This window comes from Pelodiscus sinensis, chromosome 13 (assembly GCF_049634645.1).
Source record: "Pelodiscus sinensis isolate JC-2024 chromosome 13, ASM4963464v1, whole genome shotgun sequence".
In the NCBI taxonomy this organism is placed as follows: Eukaryota; Metazoa; Chordata; order Testudines; family Trionychidae; genus Pelodiscus; species Pelodiscus sinensis.
Window position 1 is genome coordinate 32,400,242 of NC_134723.1, and position 25,738 is coordinate 32,425,979.

General features: G+C 41.4%; 1 protein-coding gene across 2 annotated transcripts in view; it reads left to right on the forward strand.

Annotated features, from left to right (window-relative positions):
• Nucleotides 1–9,920: 9,920 nt before the first annotated feature.
• THOC2 (THO complex subunit 2) overlaps nt 9,921–25,738 on the forward strand; it is a 121,078-nt gene continuing 105,260 nt past the window's right edge. For both annotated transcript variants that reach the window (XM_014569712.3, XM_006115394.4), the window contains exons 1-2: nt 9,921–10,071; nt 20,338–20,396. In XM_014569712.3, coding sequence (XP_014425198.3) covers nt 10,004–10,071; nt 20,338–20,396 — 127 coding nt within the window. In that variant the 5' untranslated portion in view covers nt 9,921–10,003. The remainder of the gene's footprint in view (nt 10,072–20,337; nt 20,397–25,738) is intronic.

The following is a 25,738-nucleotide window of genomic DNA, read 5'->3' on the forward strand; positions in this document are numbered from 1 at the left end:
CGTTGGGCTTAAGAGAAATGTTGAACATATGCTGAGTACCCACCAAACAGCATGGAAGTAGGGAAATAGCTGTTTTGTTGATGATACTGTTACAATTTTGAAGGAACTGAGTTCTTAAAAAGAGAAATATTCAATGAAAGAGTTAAATGACAAGTATTAAAAATCATGAATGAGACAAGCACTATGTCCAGCTCATATTCTTGCAAATATTCTCAATACGTGGTACCAGGGTCAAATCTTAACTGTTGAAAAAGAGGAGTTGGCTATGACATGGGCATCCAACAATCATCTCTCCATAATGCCAGCTATAATGAACTTTAGAGCTAAGAGTGAGCCATTCAGGAAATATATGTTTGCTGATGTTGTTTTAAAGAAAGCCACCATACAACTGATGGAAGACATTTAAGCACTTGGCTTCAGATACTGCTGAAGTGATAATCTCACTTTTAACAGTAGTAGCTTCTGCTGGTATAGAAAGAATATTTTCTTACTTTGGACTACAGTAATTCATTCCAAATTGAGAAATCGTTTGGGACTTAAAAAAGCAGGAAACTTGTTTTTCTATTCCAGATTATGAACAAATAGGAAAATGAAGGTGAAGACAATTGAGTTAGCTGCACAAGTGAATATTTTAAGTTACTCATGTTGACCTGGCTAACATAGTCAATCTATTTTTTTAAAGATGTCATTTAACTGTTTTAGTTAAAAAATTTTTTACCAAAAACAAACTCAATGTTAAGAGACTAAATTAAAAAAGTCATATGCTTGTTTTGTTAAAATACTATGTTTGCAATTGACAAAAAAAATCCAGAATACATAGCATTGATGTTTTAGTTAAATAAAATAATTTAAATATTGTCTGGTGCTATTCTCCTCCCAATACAGCATGGCAAGAAAATCTTCCAAATATTAATGATTAACCTGTTGAATTGGAGATAGCCCCAATAACTTCATAAATATCTGCTTGAATTACTTTTGGCACATGAAATAACCAAACAATCATTCATTTTCTGATTTAGCTGTAAAACTAATCCGAAAAGTTTTCAAAATAAATCAGTTTAAAAATGTATAGTGTGTACTTTCTAAAAATGAAACCTACATTTATCTCTGAGTTGTGAAGAATATGTATTCAAGTTATAACAACCAACAAGAATGCATTTTTATGTAGAAAACCATGATTAAATGAGTATTCCTGAATAGTGATTTAAAGCACCATTTAAATCAATTTGATTTAAATCAAGTCCACCCTGATTCTACCTCCCCAGGAACTCTGCCTCTTCCTTTTTAAATCTTCTGGAACTGTTAATGTTGACACTCACGTATCACCATGGAGCTTTAGAGCTGACACCCTGGAAAGCTTAAGGGACAAGGGAATTCATCGCTCTGAGACATTGTTTCAGGTTGTCTGCAGACTCAAGCAGACAACATGACATGGGTTTACTCTTGGTTTCTGTTTGGAGTGTTGTAGCTGTAGATGAGAACCTTACTCTTAAAAAAGTTAGATTCTGCACAACTTGAGTATCATAGAAGCCACATAGATGTGTCATGTAAGCTGGATCCAGCCTTCTGACCCTTGACATTCCTGCTTGTTGCTATGTTAGGGTCTACAGCTATATTTGTCTAAAAAACATAGAAAGTTATATTTCATAGTGTAAACCTAATTCTCTGTGGTGGAATAAGCTACATTTTAAATTATGAACTGGGGACTGGGGTCTAGTGGAAATATGGAAGCCCAAAGAATTGTTAGTTATGGCTAATTGTGTCTTAAAACTGAAAAATGCTGAGGGAAAGGTAAATACTCCAGTGTGCCAGCCGATCAAATCTGTCATTTGGTCCCACTGATGTGACAACGTGCGGTATTTCTGTGGCATATATGTTAGTCTCCATATTTTACCTTTCAGGCAGTATTGGCCAAATAGGGACAATTTTGATGGAAAAATGAAGATGCTTTCTCTATGTAAACTATCATTCATATAACCATGATTGTGAGCTAACAGAATTACCCAGCAGAAAGAACAGTCACAGTCATCAAGGTTGGCTTCATTCCCCTTCATTCACAAATCCTGCACCATCAGTTCAGTAAATCAAGAATAAATACTTATTCAGTTCATAAAATGAACTTGCGCAAGAACATCAAATTTCTATTGTTTATCCTATTTCTTTGTTGGATGATATATGGTAACAGGAACCTTGGTTCCTAGCAGCTGAAGTTTGGGTAATGTATCTTTGTAAAGCAAATATTTGAATTAGAAAATGTATTGCAAATATTTAAATAAAAGAGTTTCCTACTCTTATCCAACTGTTACCATAGTGCCTAACTAAGAAGTTTTTTTTACTGTAGTCAATAGAGAATATTCAGATTGTTTCATTATTCATACTTAGAAGGAAAGCACAGCAAGTGACTCAAAAATGCAATATGACATTCTGTGGCTTTCTACCAGAAATAAAATGCAGGACAATGTAGCACTTTAAAGACTAACAAGATGGTTTATTAGATGATGAGCTTTCGTGGGCCAGACCCACTTCCTCAGATCAAATAGTGGAAGAAAATAGTCACAACCATATATACCAAAGGATACAATTAAAAAAATGAACACATATGAAAAGGACAAATCACATTTCAGAACAGAAGGGGGATGCAGGGGGCGGGGGAAGGAAGGAAGGTAAGTGTCTGTGAATTGATGATATTAGAGGTGGGGAGAGTGGGATGTCTGTGAGCTAATGGTATTAGAGGTGATAATTGGGGAAGCTAGTTTGAGTGTTTGTTCATTCCTTCCCGGAGAGTGTCGAATTTTAACATGAATTTTAACATACCTACGGTACATCGATGACATCTTTATGATCTGGACGCATGACCAAGAAACACTGGAGATATTCCACAGAGATTTCAACAACCTACACCCCACCATCAACCTCAGCCTGGACCATTCTACACGAGAGATCCACTTCCTGGACACCACAGTACAAATCACCAATGGAAAATTAGACACCACTCTCTACAGAAAACCCACCGACTCATACAGTTACCTACATGCTTCCAGCTCCCATCCAGAACACACCACATGATCCATCGTCTATAGCCAAGCCCTTCGATTCAACCGCATCTGCTCTAATCCCACTGACAGAGACCAGAAGCTTCAGGATCTCTACCAAGCATTTATAAACCTCAACTACCCACCTGGAGAAATAAAAAAGCAAATTGAAAGAGCCAGACGAATACCTAGAAACCATCTACTTCAAGACAGACCCAAGAAAACCAACAATAGAACACCACTTGTCATCACCTACAACCCCCAACTTAAACCTGTCCAACACATTATCAATAAACTACAGCCTATACTGGAACAGGATACCATAATCCAAGAGGCTCTGGGAGACAGACCCATAGTCTCCTATAGACAACCACCTAACCTCAAGATGATTCTTACCAACAACCACAGGACATACCACACTAATACCAACCCTGGTACCTTCCCTTGCAACAAACCCTGTTGCCAGCTTTGTCCACATATTCATTCTGCTGATACCATTATTGGACCTAACCAAGTGAGTTATAAGATCAAGAACACATATTCCTGCGCATCCAGAAATATAATTTATGCTATCATGTGCCGAAAGTGTCCGTCTGCTATGTACATTGGACAAACATCTCAGACACTTCGCCAAAGGATTAATGCCCACAAAACAGATATCAGACAAGATCACAAAGAAAAAACAGTTTCTTGCCATTTTAACCAGAAAGGACACTCTCTCAATGACTTAACCACCTGCATTCTGCTACAAAGACCTTTTCCATCTGCACTTGAAAGGGAATCCTCTGAACTGTCATTCATGTTAAAATTCGACACTCTCCGGGAAGGAATGAACAAACACTCAAACTATCTTACCCATTACCAAGATAGCTTCCCCAATTATCACCTCTAATACCATTAGCTCACAGACATCTCACTCTCCCCACCTCTAATATCATCAATTCACAGACACTTACCTTTCTTCCCCCCCCCCCCCCCCCCGCATCCCCCTCCTGTTCTGAAATGTGATTTGTCCTTTTCATATGTCTTCATTTTTTTAAATTGTATCCTTTGGTATATATGGTTGTGACTATTTTCTTCCACTATTTGATCTGAGGAAGTGGGTCTGGCCCACGAAAGCTCATCATCTAATAAACCATCTTGTTAGTCTTTAAAGTGCTACATAGTCCTGCATTTTGCTTCAGCTACCCCAGACTAACACCGCTACATTTCTATCACTGTTCTACCAGAAATAAGCGTTTTCACTCTCTTTAATGTTTAATTTTATCCAAATATTTAGAAAGATAAAGGTCATTTTCTAAAAATATCAGAAGAGATCAAAAATCTAATAGTCCTGGTTTAAATTTTTCAGTACAGAATAAGTAATTTTTATTGAAATGGAAATATTTCTGTTAATTTTGGATGCAAACGAAGCTTCCTATCATAAAATCAGAGTCTTTGATTAATTTACATGAGTCCCATGACTTCTCCTTAAAGCACACAAATGCTACATCAGGAGATGGGGAATTAACTGTGGAAGCTCCTGTGAAGGACAAAAATGCAAAGTTTCCTTTGAACTCAGTAGTATGTCACACTTCAACCACTGGTATTTCCTACTGCCATGGATTTGCATCACATGAGCAAGTGAAAAATTAAATATGATTGTGACTGCTAGGATAACAGGATGTTTTTTGTGTCCATAATATATTTCTCTCAAGAGGCATTCTATATCAAATCATTTTGCTTTGCTAGTAAGTATTGCTGTATTCAAATATCTATGTAACTACATGTAAAAGACCAGGTACTGTACATTTTTACAGTGTAGAACATTTCATAAACATTGCATCTCAAAAATTTAAAGAATAATACAATATAAAAAATACTAGAAGAGAGTGAGAAAAAGTAAGATGTGTAGGCCAGTGTTTCTCAACCTTTTTTTATAAAGTACCCCTTTAAAAAAAATTATGTGTACTCCCAGTACCTACAGTTTTCAGACACACAAAACATTTTTCTACCATTGCAACACATTTGTTTAAACAACTTAATCTTAGCCAGGCAGACGATGAAATTTTGGGGTGTAAAAAGTACAAAAATAATAAAACGCTGTAAAACTTAAAACAAAAATTCAGTTTTCTCCAAATTTCAGTTGTGTTGATATACCCCCCAAGACTTCTCTTGTGTACCCCTAAGGCAGTGTTTTTTAAACTTTTTAAGATCGAGGAACACCAAACAATAATTTTTTTTTTATGAGCAACATCAAGGATTTTTTTGTTTAGCAAAAAAAAAAAAAAAGAAAAAGAAAAAAGAAAAAAAGGTCAGGGGGAAAGTTATTGAGGGCCTTGGTGTTCCTCATAAAAAAATATTGTTTGGTGTTCCTCGGTCTTAAACACATCCTTTAAGGGCAGCCATTTTAAATTCTGTTGTTCTCCTTGGCACACCTCTGACTGCCTCGCAGAACATTGGTGTGCCACAGAACACAGTTTAAGAAACACTGCCCTAAGGGTACTCGTACCACTGGTTGAGAAACACTGGTGTAGGCCATGATGGTTCTGGAGATACTCAGGGCTGAAAGTCAACATGTTACATCCTGTCTCTAGTGTAAGTCGGGGGAAAGTTATTTGTGTAGCTGGGTGTCATGTTACAGTAGGTGCATCCCAACCCTCAGATATCTTTGAAGTAACCCTCTGTGATAACCAGACTCTGACACTGCCCACTGACAGAAACCCCCGTATCAGCTGCTCCCAAAGGAGCAGTGTACCTCAGTTTACCTTAAAATCCCCTGCTCCTGAATAACATGCCACACTTGTAATAAAACAAATGAAGATGTATTTAAGAAAAGTTACATTATCTACTAGAAACAACAGAGACTGATGGAAACAAATTATTACAGCACAATACAAAGCACAAAAAAGAAGGTTCAGTCTGTTGCAGAGCTGACTGGCATAACAGGAATCAAAACCCAATTTTTCATGAAGGCACCTCTGGTTGCTGAGGATGTGATTCCAGAAAAAGTATAGCGTGTGTCTTTCCCCACCCTGTATTTTACTGAAATTGTCTTTTTTCCTTATTCATAACCGGCTTTTTCTCTTTGTTATAATGTATCTTTTTTACACCTAATTGTTTTTGATTAACTGCATTTGTCTCTGATAGTTTTTCACTTAAAGTGGTGATGGAGCAAGGCTAGACAACTAATTATTTTACTTCACTGGCTATCCACGGCAGGACAACTGCCTCCGATTTGAATGGATCATCTCCAAGACGTATTATCACCTATCTGGTGACTAACTCTGCACTGATTAGGCCTCAGCTGGAGTACTGTGTCCAGTTCTGGGCACCACATTTCAAGAAAGATGGGAAGAAATTGGAGGTCCCGAGATGAGGTACAAAAATTATAAAAGGGCTAGAAAACATGAGCTATGAGGCAAGGCTGAAGGAATTGAGCTTGTTTAGTTTAGAAAAGAGGAGATTGAGAGAGGACAAGATAGTGGTTTTCAAGGATCTAAAAGGGTGTCACACGGAGGGAGAAAAATTGTTTTTCCTGGCCTCTGATCACAGAACAAGAAGCAATGGGCTTAAACTGCAGCAAGGGACATACATCTAGGTTGGACATTAGGAAAAACTTCCTGTCAGAGTAGTTAAACAGTGGAATAAATTGCCTAGGGAAGTTGTGGAATTTCCATTTCTAGAGATATTTAAGAGCAGGTTAGGTAGACATCTATTAGGAATGATCTTCTAAGCAGTGCTTGATCCTGCTGTGAGGGCAGGGGACTGGACTCGATGACCTCTCAAGGTCCCTTCCAGTTCTAGTATTCTATGATTCTAGTTAAGATCTGGATTAGGCTTGTAAGAGATGCTGTGGAAGTGCCATCACTGAATTTTTAAAAAAACAGATTGGATAAACATCTATCAAGGACGGTTTAGGAGTGCATAGTCCTACTCAGTGAGGCAGGCTGAACTAGATGAGTTCTTAAGGTACCTTCCAACTCTACATTTTTATGATTTTATGAACATTTTGGGTCCTCTTTATTGAAAAAGCATCCAGCTCTGCAATGGCTGAATTTGGTGGGAAATTTACTTTACTACAGGTTGGACCTGCCTGTTCTGACACCCTCTGGTCCTGAGGGGTCCCAAACCCTGGAGTTTGCGAGACCAGGGCAGGTCAAGGCTCCTTTCTTGGCTGTCAGCCCGTCTTGGCCACCGGGGATTCTGCTTCCATCCCCCGCCAGAGCTCAACTTCCCCACTGCTGGCCGTGCTGCTTCTAGCCAACCAGGCTCCCTGGTCCAGCAATATCTGTGATCCTGCCAGAACATGGATGTTGCTAGACCAGAGTATCCTGGATTTTAGAGGTGCAATCTATATTCCATAAGTATAGACTCTGGTTTGTTTTCTATGATTTTGTTTTGTGATGTAACCACTATTTCTTATTACATCTTTATTTTTACTTTAATAAACCTTACTTAGCTTTATTTTAAGTGCTAACAAGTGCTGCATTGTCTGTAGGAATGGTGGCTCAAGATAAAACTGGTAAATTGGGGCTCACTGCACCTTGTTTACATGGAAGGCCAATATTAGCACAATGATGATATATTTTTAATTATTTTATATAAATGTTTTGGCCTTTTTGAAAAAAAGGTAAAAATACCACCTATTTTTCTCTTCATTCATTGCTCCCTTAAATCTATTCTGTTCCTCAGAGGGACACAAAAAAAGTAGCCTTTTTTCAAAAAAAAATTCACCTGCATCTAGACTGCAGCCGCGTTCTTTTGAAAGTAAATCGAAAAAAACCAGCAGTTTTTTCAATCGTGGTAAACCTCATTTTATGAGAAATAATGCCTTTTTTCGAAAGTACCGTTTCTAAAAAAGGCGCTATTGAATGCAAACTGTTCTTTTTCGAAAGAGAGCATCTAGACTCTTTCAAAAAAGCGGCTCCCTTTTTCAAAAAATCTGCTTGTTGTCTAGACGCTGTCTTTTGAAAGAGGCTTTTTTGAAAGATTCTTTCGAAAAAGCCTCTTTTGAAAGAGGCTTGTAGTTTAGATGTAGCTAAAGAGAGCCTCCAGCAAGTACTCCACTGGTAATAGTTTAGGAATTTCCTCTGAGATAATGGCTCAAGCCCATCAGAGACCAAAGACTCTGAATATACTTTAAAAGAAAAAAAAGACCCTGTATTCTTCAAATGTTGAAGTTTGAACTGTGAAACTAAGGCTTAGTCTACACTACAGTTAGAGTGGCATAAGGCAAATTATTCTCACTGATGTAAGTAGCCTGCTACACTAACTTAGGCCTTGTCTATACTATTGCAGACCATCGACTTATGTTACTGCAGTATCTTCACAGCAGTAAGTTGACAGCTGATGCTCTCCTGTCGACTCCGCTTAACTCTTCTGGTTTTGGTGGTGTATCAAGAGTCAACGGGAGAGCGCTCGGTGGTCAATTTATCTAGACATGACAAACTGACCCTTTGCTTACATGATCACTGCCTATTGATCCAGCCTAACATGAAGATATGTCCTTAGTAATTCCACCTCTGCAAGAGGCATAGCTCTTATGTCAATGCAGGATCAGTGTAGACACTGCATTGCTTACATCACATCACATCACCATTTGCTGCCTATCAGAGCCTCACTGCCCGGAACTGACATCTAGAGTTCTGCCACTTGGGGCTGATAGCATAGCAAGTAACTTAAGGTGACTTAATTTTGTAGACCTGCCCTAAGATTTCTGAAATGAAGGGACCATTCTTTCTTTTCAATAGATTTAGAATATAACTATCAACCTATCTGTATGACAATTAACAGATTAAATGACTTTTTACACACAAACAAGTTTTGTAGTCCTTGACTGCAACTCTATCACTGAAACCTACAAATTAATATTACTACTATAAATTCGTATAACAGAGCTACAGAATTAGATAAGTCTTACTGATACCCTTTTGCTAAATATCTCAGAATACATTTATTTTAACAAGTATGTGAAGTCACAGACATATGCATGGATTTTGGCTGAGACTATAAGGGAGAGACATGGGGAAATGTCCCTGCAAACCCGGAGCTATTGATATGGGATAGGTGGAGGCCTGGTGTTGTGGCACATTTGGTGTAAAGTTGCTGGGTACCCAGTGTCCCCAAGACATAGGGGAGGGGGAGTTAGTGGAGAACAGATGTTACCATTGTGATGGGCAGCCTGCTAGAGTTTTTTTTGGAGGGGGTGGGGGGCAGCGATTGATGGTCTGGTGTTATTTGGGGAAGTTGATAGTATTCATTGGGTGGATTGTAGGGATCCAGATGTATTTGGGGTAGATTGGTGAGGTCCAGGGGTTACTGGTGTTTTTGAGGGAAGACTGCAGAGGCCCACCGTATTTGGGAAACGTTGCAAGGTCCTGGTGCATTCATTGAGTGGATGATAGCAGTCTCGTTAATTGTAGGGGGATTGCTGGGCGTCCAGTGTATTTGGGAAACTTGCCGGGGCGGGGGGGGGGGGGGGGGCGGGGATATATTTATAAGATAAATGACAAGGGCTCGGGTGGTGCACTGCAGGAAGGGCTGGAAGTATTTTGGGTGGGTTGCTTGTGGCCCAGCTGTATGGGGGGGGCAGGTGGCGGATGTACTGGAAGAAGGGGCGGGGGCCATGGTGTGACTGGCGGGGGGGTCAGGAGTCACCCCTATATTGGGGGGGCTCAAGTGTTACCAGTGTGGGGGGAGGGGGGTAGCTAGGTACCGGAGTGTCTGGGGGCAGCTGGCGCGGGACTCGCTGGGCCCGGCGTTGTGTAGCCGCGGGCGGGCGCCGCTGCCGAAACTCAGCAGCCGCCCGTGGCCGGTTCCGCGCGCGCAGCGCGGGCTCGGGAGCCGTTCGGCAAGAGAGCGCGCGCACGTTCGTCTCCCAGGCTGCTCTAGGCCCGTTTCCCATCATGCCTGGCGGGAGGGCCGGCCCGTCCCCTCTGACCCCGTCCCGTCGCTCGCCTCATCCGGGCTCTCGGCGCCACACGGGGAAGATGGCGGCGGCGGGGGCGCTCCCTGCCGAGTGGATAAAGAACTGGGAGAAATCGGGCAAGAGCGAGTTGTGAGTGCGGGGCGGCGTGGGGGGAGGAGCGGACCGGGCCGGCGCTGGAGGCTAGGGCGGCCCGCCGGCCGGTCCGTAGGGGCCGGAGTTTGGGGCCCGGTCGGGTGGAGGGGCCGGGAGCTGGGTGGAGGGCAGAGTTCCGGGCTGAGTTCCCCGCACCGCTCCCTAAAGGGCCGAGCGAGCGTCCCCCACCGGCTCGGTGCCCTTTCACCCTGGCGCTCTCCCTTGGGCCTGACTCCTTCACGTCCCCCCTCCCCCGGCCTAGTTGTCCGGGCTCCCGGTGCTCTAGCGCCAAGCGCCCCGTTCCAGGCTTTGGGCCAAGCTCCCCCGACCGTTGGCCCCGTTTGATCGCCCGTACCTCCGCCCCCGCGGCTGTCGGGTTCGCCCGCTTTCCCCTGTGCCGAAGCGTCAGGCGCCCCAGTGTTGAGCGTAGTTGCAAGGGCCTCAGTCCCGAAATTCCTCCATCCGAAGGATTTAACGCCCGCGCTTCTTCCCCGATCCAGCCCAGAGCGAGGATCGTTCATCCCATCAACTCTTCTGTCATGGGCCCTTTGTGTGCCAAGAGAGTTCCGCCCAGCCCTCCCCACAAATCCATTTAGCGCTCCTGGCCTTGGCAGAGAATGATCTTGTCAGTATCACCCTAAGTCCTAAGAGGTGGCCATTCTGGCAGTATGTTGTCCACTGTGTATTGGGATTGCCTCTGATCAGAAGGTTTGATTTGACATTCACAATTTCCTCAACTGAACAATGACTTGGGCTGAAAACTTTTTAATATTGTAGATTAATCGGAAGAGTTCTTAAAAACTTTAATTTATTTGCTTTTTTATTAAGAGACACCTTCAAAGTTAAATGTTAAAGACTATTTTGTGGTGCATTTCAATGAGACATAGTATTCACATCATTAATTTTCCTTCATTTGGTATAGCTGTACAGCCCTCTGAAACAGGATGAGAAGAACGGGTGAGGTAGATGGAGAATGTAGAGGCCTTCTACATTACCATTCTTCCCTTGACCTTTTTCATTAGGTAGTGGAAGAGGGAAAGCCTTGTTGTCAGTGCCCTTGCATCATGATACAGGCTTGACATAACCGTGGCTTAAACATGTTTTGATCTATACTAAAAACTAGACTGTATTATGACCAAATAATCAGCTATATAGTAAGTCACCTGACAGTAATAACTGCAGTATAGATGAGCTTATAAAGAAATGTATGTTCAAACTATTTTTAAACTTTCCCTGTTTAGGATTCTGTGTTAACAACTGAATTCACAAAAAAATTTGAAAGATATAGTCAGTAAATAGATTGTTAGCCAGTGTCTATACATTTTTGTAGAAGAATAAAATATATAAATATATTCGTTCAGTATCTATTAAAATATGTAACTAAGTGTAGGTCACTAAACAGTATTTTTTTATATAGTATAGCCATGGTGTCCAACCAGTTTTGAATCAGTAGCCACTCTCATGACTTAGCCACACTCAACTGGCCAAATTGGCACATTTTTCAAGCCAACTAGCCACACTCAACTGGCCAAATAACCACATCTGGCTAGTGGCTAGCATGTTGGACACCATGGTAGTAGAGGTTTGACATAAAAAGGATGTATGTCAGGACTTACCTTTTTTGTGTGTGTGTGTGAGGTTATTACTTCTATCTGAGTTAGGAAGCTGTTCAATATGATTAATTTTGAAAAATACCTTATGACAGGTAATACAGAGTTAATTTTGAAAGATAATTCATAGTTGATTGTGTAAAGATTTGTGCAGAGAAAGGGTGGTGTAGCTTAGCCTTTGGCTATTGTAGGATTCACACAGGTCAGCTAAACCACTTTCTAACAAAAGGCCAAGTATCTTAAAATGTTACACAAAAGTATTGTAATCCAGTCTTTGAATCCACAATCTTAAAAAACAGAAAAGAGTATACATTCATTTTGGTTCATTCATTTTGGCTTATCCAGTAGTGTTACTAGGTTAGAAGGGACAGTGTGTAAACCCTGTTTAAGAATAATTCCCAGACAGCCTGATTTAAACAAGAGGCTGTAAATTGCCAGTGAAGTGTGACTCTGTGTGTGCATAACAGCTGTCAGTTTTTGCTGAAACATTTTTATAAATCTTCTAAACCTACATATTAAATCTTTTAAAAGTAAAAAATTGTATCCGTATGAACCATTCCAAAAGATTTTTTGCACACGTAAAGACTGGCTTTCCTAGAAGTAGAAACTGAACAATTTTGCTAGAATTTTTGTTCTGAAATACTAACAAATCTTTGTGTTAATAAACAAAAGCAACCATTGATTGCATTTTTAGATGTCAAAATGAAATACATCAACATATTTTGTACCAGTTCTAGAAATGAAGAATTAGAAGCTTAGAAAGGATGCAAAGTGTTTTGCAGAAGGCCTAGAAAGATGATATTCCAGATCTAAGCAGTTTGCAATATAAATTAAACACATAGGACAATTAATAAAGTTGATAAACTCTGGGAAGGATATGAGCTGTAGAAGGACAACACCTGTAATTCTAGCGACTAAAGCCAAGTGACAGTTCTTAGCAAAACTTGTTTTACCCATCTTTTTCATTGGGGGCAAGCTCATTTTTAGACCAATGTTTAGTTTTTAAGTATGCTGGGGCTGGCCAGAACAGAAGCAACATACCAACTTTCACTCAAATAAAACCAGTAAATGTATTGGTAACAATTTGTGGTTGATAAGAAAAAAAGGTGAAAACAAATAAGAACATTCGCTAACTGCTGTTAGTGTAGGGTAACTTATGTGATCCAAAAAGATAAGAGTCTGAAATGATATAGTGGCGAAGTTATTAGTTATCTTTAGTAAAGTATTATTTTATAATTTGGGATCATATAAATTGCCCTAATGAAATATTAAATAGTTCATCTTGTTTAGTATTTTGATTCCTGGCTATGACCAGTTTTAGATGCTTAAAAGGCAGGAGTAAACAGCCCATTAAATATTACTCTTTATATAATACTGTATAAAAAGTGTGGTGATCAGATTATGATCTGAAGTATGAGAGTTCATTACTTTTGTAATGTTATCCAAGTTGTCTAATCTTTTATACTTCTAAGAAAGTCTTTATTTTGATAAACAAATACGGCAAATATATTAAAGCATGGAGTGGATTATATTATTGTAAATTTAAAGAAATGCAGTATCTGTAGTCAACATTGACAAAGTGATTAAGACAATTTAATCTGTGCATTATTCTAAGTAATATAAAAAACTTTAAAGTTAACCCAACAAAATACATTAATAATCAAATAACAGATCATAAAGATTCTGGATATATTTATAGGTGGTTATTATTTAAAATAAGAATCTAACAGGTTAGTTTGAATAGTCAAGACATCTGCTTATAACTTTTTTCATACCTTATATATGATTGTATACATTATAAACTTAATTATCTCTTTTACTGACTAGTAATATCTAGGTCTTCTGCGTTAATTTCTAAGCTATTTGTTGAAATTAGTATCTTGCAGCAATCAGTTTCACATGTTATATGTTGTAAAAAACTTTTATTTATTTTTTTGCCTTTTAGTTTGTATGTCAGTTGTTTTTAAGAGAGGTTAGTTAGTGCTTGTCGTTCTACTAATTGCTCTTAATCTTCCTGGATTCTCTGACACTTGAAACTTTATTTTAGTCCTTTTTTTAAAATCAGGTGAACACAACAAACATTGTTCAAGATGAGGTATTTTTATATACACACATTCACATGCACACACAGAGAGTGAATGTAGCAAAATGCAGGACTATGTAGCACTTTAAAGACTAACAAGATGGTTTATTAGATGATGAGCTTTCGTGGGCCAGACCCACTTCCTCAGATCAAATAGTGGAAGAAAACAGTCACAACCATATATACCAAAGGATACAATTAAAAAAATGAACACATATGAAAAGGACAAATCACATTTCAGAACAGAAGGGGGATGCGTGGGGGGGGGGGGGGGGGAAGAAGGAAGGTAAGTGTCTGTGAGCTAATGGTATTAGAGGTGATAATTGGGGAAGCTATCTTGGTAATGGGTAAGGTAGTTGGGGTCTTTGTTCAATAGAGAGTGAATGTGTGTCTCTTCACCCTTTTTAGTACATGGTATTTGTATGTATTTTGCCACTGCTTGTTACTGGGTGGACATAGCCATTCAGTTTAGTACACTGACATCTTAATTTATTTTCTCGTAAATTAAAAAATAATCCAGGGCCTTACCTAAAGTTGTAAGTGTATCTTTAATGATTTATTTGGCCAGCACCTTGAACAATGAGCTGATCATGTAGATCAGTGTTTTTCAACCCTTTAAAAAAAAAATAAAAAATAAATAAAATTAAGCCTTAAAAAAAAAAAAGTACCCCCAGGTACCTACAGTTTTCAGTCACACAATTTTTTTCTACCATGGCAACACATTGGTTTAAACAACTTAATCGTGGCAGGGCGGGCGATGACATTTTTGTGTGTAAAAAGTACGAAAATAATAAACAGCTGTAAAACTTAAAACAAAAATTCAGTTTTCTCCAAATTTCAGTTGTGTTGACGCACCTCCCAGACTTCTCCTAGGTACCCGTAAGGGTATTCATACCGCTGGTTGAGAACACTGATGTAGATAAGCCAAAAGAGCATATCCTGAGTCTCTTATTTCAGTTTGTGGCATGTGATGGGAATTTATATTTGTCTGTAGTATAGAAACAACTTAAAACCTTTAATCTTGCATGAAGATTTGTTGAAGTGGACCTTTCAGGTGTACAGTGGAGTTTCATTATATGACAGCTCATTGACCTATTATAAAGACTGATGGTTAAAAGGACTTTGTGTGGTCCAAAGGGTCTGCCTGAGTGGATCCCAGTTGCAGGATCAAGGGCATAGGTTGATGGTTAATTTTAAACAGAAAGGAATAAATACAGATGGGCTAATTGCACTGGGTATTAATTCATCTACTTAATGTTTAAGAAAATACACAGTAGACTCAAAAGAAAGATTAGTTGAGATCAGATGGCCTAAAGCAGTTCCTTTGAAGAAATATTGATTTTTGTAAATGCTTTTGCAGATCTATTTATCTTGATTAATAATGAATAGAAGAAAATTCACCATTAGTGGAAAAAATGAAATAGAAGCTTGACCCCTTCTTTAGAGCTAGACCTTTCTGTTATGTGATATGATATGTTGGAGAGAATCCTGTTGTGTTTTCTGTAACAGTAAAAAATGTAGTAGTAATAATTTGAGCCATATCTTTACTTTGTATCACAAGTTTTCATAACGTAGCTGTATTGTGAGTCTGTTGATTGCATTATACTTATATTTGAATGTAAACCTGCATTTTCTTAATGTTTTACATAGTATGTAAAGCCATTGTTGTTGAGTCATCTAATCCAGTGGTTTACAAACTATGGGTCATGACCCCATTATTGTGTTGTGGAATGTCGGGTTCTTGGTCTCCTTGCTGCAGAGTGATCAGGTGACCAGTGGGAGTACTAAGGCAGGCTACCTGCTTGTCCTTACACTGCAGACTGCATTATACCCTAGAAGCAACCAACAGCAGGCCCAGCTCCTAGGCTGGGGGTGAGAAGTGAAGAGCGCACAGGGCTTCATGCACTGCCCCTGGTCTGAGCGCTAGCTTCACACTCCCATTGGCTGGGAACTTGCTGGTGGTAGCTTCTAGGGCACAGCATGGTTTGCTGTGCCAGGAGAGACAGGAACCCTGTCTTAACACCTCTGCTGCGCCATTGACCAGGAGCTGCTCAAAATAGCCCGCTCCTGCTCCAGTGCTGACCCTCTTAAAGCTGGAGCCCCCTCCTGTACCCCAAAGCTCTCATCCTCAGCCCCACCCTGGACCCACACTCCAGTCAAATTATTTTGGGTTGCAAGCATCAACAATTTTCTTCAACTGGGCCATGAGAAATAAAGTTTGAAAACCACTGATCTAATCTTTTGATAAAGATTGGATGGAAATTAGGTACATTGATGCTAGCAGCAAGAGTGAATGGCTATGATTATTGTATACACTTTCTTTAGAGTTAATATGCTTTTGATTATGAAATCAAGCAAGCATAATATTTTCATATATAATCTACATTAGAAGGTACTGGTATGAGTTTATATAACTTTGAGAGATTATCATAGACTACATAGATTTGGTGCTGTATTAATTTCTAATTCTCTCAGACTCTGAGATGAACTGTAATATCTGAAGTTGTGGGCCTTACAAGAATATAATTGTTCTCCTGAAAACTTTTAAAAAATTTGATTTGTGCACTCTTCGGTATTTTTATAAATATAGGTATTTACGCATTTTTATGTCGTTGCTTTTATGCTTTGGGGCCTGATCTTACAATGAGAACAGTGCAAGAAGAGCCTGGCACCCCTGAAGAGCACTTTTGAAGTCTAAACCCTCACTTGGGTGCACAGATAGCTATTAAAAAACAAAATACTAAAACTTATAGGGCAGTGGTCTGCAACCTTTTTAACCACAAGATCACTTCTTCAGTTTAAGTACAATGTAAGATCTACCTCAAATTTAAATACCCTAGCCTGGCTTCCTCTTCCCCCCCTCCCGCTTCTCTGAGGTCTCACCCTGTTCCACCCCTACTCCGGGGTCTCACCCTGCTCACTTCATTCCCCTTCCCCCGAATCTCATTCAGTTTAACCAGGCTGGGATAGGGGGTTGAGGTGCAGGCTCTGGTCTTGGGCCAAGGAGTTTGGAATGTGGGAAGGGACACCCCACAGGTAGTGAGGTGGGGTGGGTTCTGGAGTGGCCTAGGGGATAAGGCATTTGCCTGAGGAGTGCAAGATTAGGAGCATGAGTCCCTCCCCCCACTCTATGTACTCTGGGAGCAGCTGGACAGCCAATACAGGCTGCCCCCCAGGGATGGAGCTGACGCCTACCTTAGGAAGGCAGGATAAGGGACCCGCTGAAGGAAGGGAGGTGGGCTAGGGGATAGGCCATTTGCCTGGGGAGCACAGGGTGGTGGGCTTGAGTCCCATCCCTCTCCACCCACTAGACAGCCAGCACAGGATAAGGGTCCTTCAAGAGGTGGGGTGAGCTCTGGAGTAGCCTAGGGGATAGGGCGTCAGCATCTGGAGCACAGGGTGGTGGACTAGAGTTCCCAGCCCCACTCTACCCATCCAGGCAGCCGCTGGACAGTCAACACAGGCTGCCCCAGGGATCAAGCTGCTTCCCATATCAGGTAGGCAAGATAAGGGATGCCCTGAATGTGGTATGGGTGCCTGAGTAGACTAGGGGATAGGACATTTGCCTGGGGAGCATAGAGGGGTGGGCTTGAGTCCTGTCCACCCCGGGAGGGGCTGGACAGCAAACACAGGCTGCCCTAGGCATGGAGCTGGCTCCTGCATTAGGAAAGAAGGATAAGGGCCCCTCTGAAGGTGGGGTGGATTCTTGAGGGGAATAGGACCTGGGAAGGGCGGGATTGTGGGTTCAAGTCCCACCTGGGAAGTGGCCAGCTGTCCCAGGGATGGAGCAGCAGAGCCAAGATAGGCCCACTACTGTCACAACCCTGCACCCCCCCTGACAGCAGCTGGCATGTACAACAGTGACTCCATGTGCTGCCCCTCATCTACAAGCACCAACCCCCACAGCTGCCACTGGCCATGGTTCTCCATTATTGATCAATGGATGCTGCAGGAGCAATTTTTGTAGGCAAGACCCCCCTGCTCTGACCATCTCAAGGGCTGCAGGGACATACCAGCCACCTCCAGGAGCACAATTGCCACAGGGATAATTACTCCAGCCATGACAGGTTCTGCATTTTAGAACTCAATACTCAAATAATTAAATGTAAGCATAAGAGAGAAATGAAAGTTATGAAAGGCACAGACCAGTCAAAAACTAAAAAGAACCCACTTTGCAAGCAGTAAAAGTAGAAACAACCCTCACCCTCTCAAATGTATGTGTTGGGGCAGGAGATGAAAAAAGGACAGTGTGTGTTTGCATAGGCGTGCGCAGCAGATTTCATTAGGGTGTGCGCCCAGGGAATTATTTTTTTTTAAAAGGAGAACATTTATTGAATACTCAATCATTAAGGACATGCTGCGAGGGAATGCGGGCTTTCTATACATTTCTACAACATCTATATTACGTAATTCTGCGCTTATTGGATAATACAACAATCCATACTTTAAAACTAAAAGAGCGTATCGTGTGATTAAATTAAAACGCAAAGCCACTTTTTTTTTAGACATTAGGGTGTGCCTGGGCACACCCACCACACCCCCTGCGCACGCCTATGTGTGTTTGTGAGAATGACAGAGACATGTGAGAATGACAGAGATTTGCATTGCCAAGCTCCCTCCATCCTCTTCTGTGTGGAGACAGGGTACAGGAGTGGGGGGGGGGGGGAAGAGGGACACCCTGACATCAGCACCCTCCCATCTCCCTCCCACATCCTGCATAGCAAGCAGGAGGCTTCCCAAGGGGCAGCTCCAAGGCAGAGAGCAGGAGCAGCAGGACAGTGGGGGCAGGGGCACCTGAAGTGATAGCACATGATAGCTTCCCAGCCAAACCAGTCAGGATCACCTGTCAGAGGCTCCAAGATCTACTGGTAGCTCCCGATCTACTGGTTGATGACCGCTGTTATGGGGTCTTCTGTTTCACAATCCAGTATTTTAAATGGACGCAAGATTATTTAAATAGCTCTGTCTATGATCTATGTAGAATACTGTCGTGTAGACATTTTTTTTTAAATAGGGGTTTTGCATATCACAGATATTGATCCAGAGGACAGAACTCTCCAGCCCAGGAGTGGGCAATAATTTTTGATATGGGGGGGGGGGGGGCATTCCAAGAAAGTGGTTGAGGGCATCTTCCATGATACTAATGGAGGAGATGCGGGGTCTGGGATGGAGGTTGTGTGTAGAAGGGAGCTTAGGGTAAGGGAGGGACTTTTGATGAAGGAGGCAGCTGTGACCTGGGGCACTGGACTGAGGTGCAGGGGGTTGGATAGTGACCTAGTGCAGGAAAGTGGGGTACGGGAGGGAGGGCAGGGATTTGGGTTGTGAGCTAGGGCAGAAGGGGACGTGATCTGGGGCAGGAGATTGGAGTGCCGGATCTGGGAGGGGATATACATGCAGAGGATTTGGTATCTGGAGTAGGGGGCAGAGGATTGGGGAAGGAAGAAGTTGGGGTGCCAGAGGCAGAATCTGGCCAGAAGCCTTAACAGCTAGCAGCCATTCTTGAATCAGCCTCCCTTTTAGCCAGTGTTCCCTTCAAGTTACAGGATTGCACAGCTTCACAGGTAATTGATCAGCCCTAACCAGTCAGGGGCTCAGAGCTCAGTGCACAGTTGACTGACTGGGTGGGGCTGATTGATCACCTGGGAAGCTATGCTGCTTTGCTCTTTAGCAGGAACACTGCTGCCTGCCCCGCCCCCACACTAGCAGCAGCTGCTTCATGGCTGCTTGTTATTGAAACGGGCAGCTCCCATTGGTTGGTTTCTGGCCAGAAGCTGGCCAACGGGATTGTGCTGAGGGTGGAAGCAGCTCCTAAAGCTTACCGCCCCCCTCCCGAACTCTCAGTTTTTAAATAAAACTCTCTTGGGAGTTGCATTTCTGAGCGCTGTTTGGTTGGGGCAAAGTAAGCAGAGAGCCTGCTTGGGGCTCCCCACAGTGTCTGTGGGCTGGATCCGGTGGCTTGGCGGACTGTATTTTGCCCAGGCCTGCTCCAGCCTATAATTAAAAAAAATATTTTTTATTTAAAGATTCAGATAGCTTTTAATAATGTGTGCATGCATCTGCCCTTGCTGGATTATGTTCTATGAAATCATGTGACTGCTTTATGCCTAGCATTAAAAAATGAATAAATATTTCCAATATACATCCGGGCAAAAGTTCAATAATGCTCACCAAAAAGATATTTGCATGTCACGTCTTGAAGATATTATGTAAAGGGAGTGCTATCTTGCCTACTTTCATGTCCTTATCTTGCCTTAATTTCTCAGTTCTCTGGTACTCGTGCTGAGAAATTGTGGCAATCCAGAAGTTGCTGTATAGAAATACTACTATATGGATATAGCATGTGAGAGGGAAATCATTTTCACCACTGCATTTGTAACTTTTCTAAATTAGCAGCCTAATTTTAGTTTTAAGTATTGAGTAAAGGTTGTTTTGGTTTTCAAATAATTTTGTTTGTCAAAATAAATAAGTTGATACATATAGTACATTTTGCTATTCTATATGATTTTTGTAATTAAATTTCATGATGGAGTTTGAAAACTGAAATGATATAAACAGTATTTCTCATTTCAGTTTACAATTATGCCGTACACTCAGTGAAAATAAAAGCCATGAAAATGTGACTTTCAGAGGTAAGTTGATATTATCTAATATATTTGGAGTGTTTGTGTGTTTGTGTTAGGGATGTCAGCATGTAGTCGACTATATGATTAACTGATAAGCCTGGACTTATTGGTTAATCCTATCGAGTATACTCAACCCCCTTGCGATTTCTGTATCTGAAGCAGCGGCGGAGGTGGCAGCTGGTGTCTGTGGAGTCGTTTGCCACGCTCCCCAGGATGCTGCCTCTATGAGAGGCAGCTGCGTCAGGTTGGGCAGGGGAGGCTGCACCAGAGCACATTCTGTCCGTGGCAGGCCAGCCCCTAACTGAGTTCCCCACAGACAGAGGTTGCTCCGCCATTCCACAGAGCAGTCCCTGTTCACAATGAGCCCAGACCCACAGCAGACAGAGGCTGTGCCCTCATCCCACAGAGCAGCCTCCTCTGCCCCCTGCCCCCCTGCTGCTACCTCTGATAGAGACAGCATTGCGATGAGAGGGCAGACAGCATTGCGATGAGAGGGCAGACAGTTCTTGAGAGGAGCTGATGTATAAATAGGCTCCCCTTGTGGACTAGCTCCTGTGTACCACCCCGCGCTGTTGCCTCTGCTTCAGAGGCAGCAAGTGGGGGTGGCAAGGGGCTCCCCTGGGCTGGGAGCACACCGACTGACAGCCTCATCGCTAGGGACTGTCGAATAGTCATGTAACTGCTAAAATTTTGAAGTTACACAATTATTAAATTAGTCAATATATATATGAAATTGATCAAGTCCAAATGTGTGCCTGGAGGGAATGGTGGTGTACAGTGATGCCTACATAGTAAGGAGAGGAGCTTAGTGTATACAGCAAGGAAGATATCCCCTTTGTACAAGTTCAGTTAACCTCAAACATTCACATAGAAAGGATGCAGAGGGAGTTCTCTGCAGACCCACAATCAGTTTTCGGTTAGAGAAGTGAATTCCTTCCTCCTAGCTTCTTGTGAAATTTCATGTGTGAAGCCCAACTACTTACATTTTGTGGAGACCTGAGTTTCATTCTAACAAGGAACTATATAAACGAAAAATGCTTGGAACATAGAGATAGCGGTTAGTAGTGCAAGTATAAATTCTTAAACATATTGTTCAGTTTGCACCTATAGAGTTATAGTTCTTGGTTTCTAATTTGTCTTTCTTACTTATTTGGGTAACTATAATGCCAATTTTAGTTTCTAAAGTTTCAATTTTTAAAAGGTTTTAATGTTAATTCTAAAATGTATATACTTATAATTTTGATGAGGACTTTAAGAACTAGAATAATTAAAATGTCCAAGGACAAACAGAAAAACATAATTTTGCAACATAAACAAGAAAAATTGAGTTTTTGCTTTGTTTGCTCTGATTCCCTGAAAGGAAAGATTCAATATTTTGGAGTCTACAAAGCTGCTTACTTTGTTTAGGTGGTGTCTGGGGATCTTGTTAAAACAGTTGCCTGGGGAAACGATAAAAGCAGAGGGGATTATTTATTGTGAAATGGAAATGTGATTATAATTAATTTTGCAAAGTAAAAAGTATTTAACGTTTAACAAATCAGCAAAATTGCAAAAAATGTTTTAACTCCCAAATAAGTTTAGTATAATTCACTGTTTTAGTACAAGGCTAATGGCCCAAAATGATCTGTTTTCAGTCATCTTCCAGAATTGACTTGAGATGCAAACTTTCATTGAACTTTTATAAATCTCTCTAGGATTTGTAATGTTTCCTTCTGATTGAAAAATTTTAGGAGATTTGGTGATATAATTTAAAAATTGAAAATTATGCAGTCTCTAAAACTGAACAATTGTCATTCAGTTAAAAGAAATAAGGGTCTGATTCTGCTCTCACAATGATGTAAAATGTGAATAACTCCATTTAAATCAGTGTTTTGCGTTATAAGACTAGTCAGAAGAAATCAGGCTCACAGTCTTCTGGGGAGCTCATATTTATCTATTTCAACGATTATGGTTCCATTGGGGGTATGTACTGTATAAGCAAATAGGGCAGTTTCTGCTCCCAAGAGGTTTTGGGCTAAACTTCAACATGTGCCCCAGACCCTGTCTGTCTCTTAGAATACATTTAAAATTAAGCAGAGAACAGGTGGTCTGCAAGTGTAATTGAGTGTGTGTCTGTCTCATCTGATGATTAAGGTATCATGCTTTCTTTATTATTTCTTCAGCGTATGTTGAGATGCTATAAATTGCTTCTTAATTCTCTACTTCAGATACAGTAAATATCTGCCTAACGCTTAAAGAACACCTCTCCTTTCCCAAGTTTACTTCTGAGATGATACCATTATTTATTCAGAAGATATGCCCTTTCTCAATATTGCAGCTGCTTTTGGAAAAAATATCTTGGACTGACTTCAGCTATTTTGAAAATTAGTATAATCAGTGAATGGGGATTCACAGCAGAGGATAGGAGCATAGGAGTTGTCATACTGGATCAGACTTGAGGTCATATAGTTGATTATCCTTGTCTCTGAAATTGGCCAGTACTGTATGGTTCATATGCTGCAGTATGGAGGTCTGATGTCCTCTCCTGAGTTCTAATAGTTTGGCTTAAGCACTGATGAATTCGAGTTCCTTCATTAGGAATACTATACTGATTGTATCTTTCCAATCCAGCACTCTCTAGTCCAGCAACATCCATGGTCTGGCATGATTTTAGTTAGTGGGAGGGCCACTTATTGTGTGTGGCCAAATTTCCCATGGTCCCATAAGGTTTGTTTGCAGCCTCTTGTCCTGGCTCTTCGTTCTGTGCTGTTATTTAGCTCTAAATTACCCTTAAATTTCTTCTAAGAATCCAGCAAGCAGTGGAAGTGCTGATAATGCTGTTAAGTGTAAGCCTGTTTTTTATCCTTTATGTACTTATTTCCTTGTGCTAATACAGAGAAAATGTGTAACAACATTAACACTTTTTGTTATGAAGAGAGCTTATAACCCTTGGCTTGGCTTAGACTTATATAGGATGTATCGGTGCAGTAATAAATTATTAAGCAGCATTGCAAGCATTGTTCCCTTTATTCGCCTTGCCTTTATTTGTGAAATAAAAATGAAGAGATGCACTTCCTACCGTATTGACTTCCTGTGGCTTGGCAAATTCTCAGGTTTGGCACTGGTCAGGTCCCGAGGGTGCTGGACCAGTGAGGTTCAACCTGTATTAAAGAAAATTAAGAGCTTCTTGCCCAAGTCCAAAATCAATCAATTCCATACTATTAATGTAATTGTAGGTTAGAATTTTGTAATCCCAAATGTACAGAGTAGTTGGGTTATACCATGATCTAAGTACTGCTTGAACACACTGTTGTTGAATATTTTCAATTGAGTGTTTTGTATGGCTATGTCTTCATGGCTTGGTGGCAGTGTGATTTTTTCCCCTGATTATGTTCACATACTTTAGGTAATACCCAGTAAGCTAGCACAAGTATAAAGAGCAGTGTAGCCACATGTAGCACTGGCTTCTGCTTCAGAGGCATTGGTCTTTTTCTTTCAAATGTCGTGTTCAACACTGTAGTTTTCATCAAAGTTGGACGTCCAAACTCTCCAGCCAGCGAACAGCGTCGCTGGTTAGATTATGGATATCCTCCAGTGAGCCAATAAATTTTCGTATTGGGCATTCTGCAACAATGTGGTGCGTAGTTTGCGGAGTGGGACATCCACAAAGTGGTGATGGCAACAAATTCTACTTATGCAGTGGATAACAGCACTTGCCCTGACTGGTTCTAAGCCGGTTAGAACACACCCCGCAGTCTCCGGGGAAGATCGAAATCTTTCTGCTCACTGGTGGGATCTGACACAAGATATTTGTTTGGGATGTCTACTTGCTGCCATTCAGCTTGCCATAGTTTCTTAACATTGTTTTGACTTCCTTTGCTAACTGCCAGGTGGCTTGCGAGATTTTAGATGGGATGTTGGAGGCTGATCGAGGTATTTCTGGATGGGAAGAGGTTGGCTGCTGTGGTTGATACGTTGGTATCTTCATTCCTACTCCCGTTGACGGATGCTTGGTGGGGTGATGGTTACCAGTGGCGGTAACCATTCTACGGCAGTGGTCTTTAAAGTTCCTATTATCACTCACATGGCTCTGTTCAGTTGAGTGTCAACTAGCTTTGTGTGGGCACTTTCTGACCACACAGGGGAGCAATATTCAGCAACAGAGCACACTAGGGTTATTGCTGAGGCCCTCAAAGTACATGCTCCAGCTCCCAAACCGGTTGTAGCAAGTTTTCTTAGGTGGTTGATCCTTGGCTTTAGTTTCTTCTTTGTTTGTTCCAGGTGTCGTCAGAAGGAGAGCATGTGACCAAGGGTAATGCCTAAGTATTTGTGATGAGGCTTGTAGACCATCTTTTTCCCACAAAAAGCAACATTAAGTTTTGCAGTGGCGTTACGGTTATCTAGATGAAAAGCTGTAACCACGGTTTTGTCTGGGTTCGGTTTGAGCTGCCACTTCTGTAGGTAGTTGGATATGATGAGTAGGTCAGATTTTAGCATCTGGCTGACAGTTTGGAGAGATTGCGATTGTACAGCCAGTGCGATATCATCTGCATAAATAAACATTGCAACACCAGATTTTGGGATGTCACTGAGATGTTGAATAATGATGGTGCCAGTACGGAGCCCTGAGGGAGACAGTTGTTCAGAGTTCTGGATCTGCTAATGCTGTTGTTGAGGTGCACATGAAACCGGCAGTTGCCAAGCATTGCTGTCAATAGCCGAAACGTCTGCCTGCACTGAATCAACCTCGATAGTTTGCATAGTCGTCCCTTGTGCTACATTGTGTTGTATTCAGCTGACAGATTGACAAGAGCTGTGCCGGTCTTCATATTTGCCTGGTAGCCAGCTTCGGTTGTGGTTGTGAGGGCCAATACCTGGTCGCAAATACTTCAGCCTTACCAAATGTATACACACACCAGTTTCAGGTGTTTGTACAGTAAAACTCCAATTGTCCAGCATCCAGTTGTATGGCACTCTCGATAATCCAGCATCAAAATGGCAAGAGCCTAGTGAGTGAACTTTGGCAAAAAATGAGTCACAAAGCACCAGCGGCAGCAGCTGAACCAAGCGAAACTGGACAGGACCGAGTCAGTCTGCCACAGGCATTGTGTGATGCTGGACAGTGCTTGTGCTACAATAAAAAGGGTTAAAAACGCTTTATATAGAGTGTATATATGTATAACCAGTTTATAGTACCTCCTGATAGTCTGGCATATCCGATAATCCGGCACCTGCTAGGTCTCAAAGGTTCCGGATTATCGGAAGTCTACTGTACTCAGTACGGCTCAGTAGTGCCTCTGTTGTTACTACCAGTGCTACTCTGGCTACGCTGCTATTTATATTGGTTCTAGCTCAATGAAAGTCTGTGC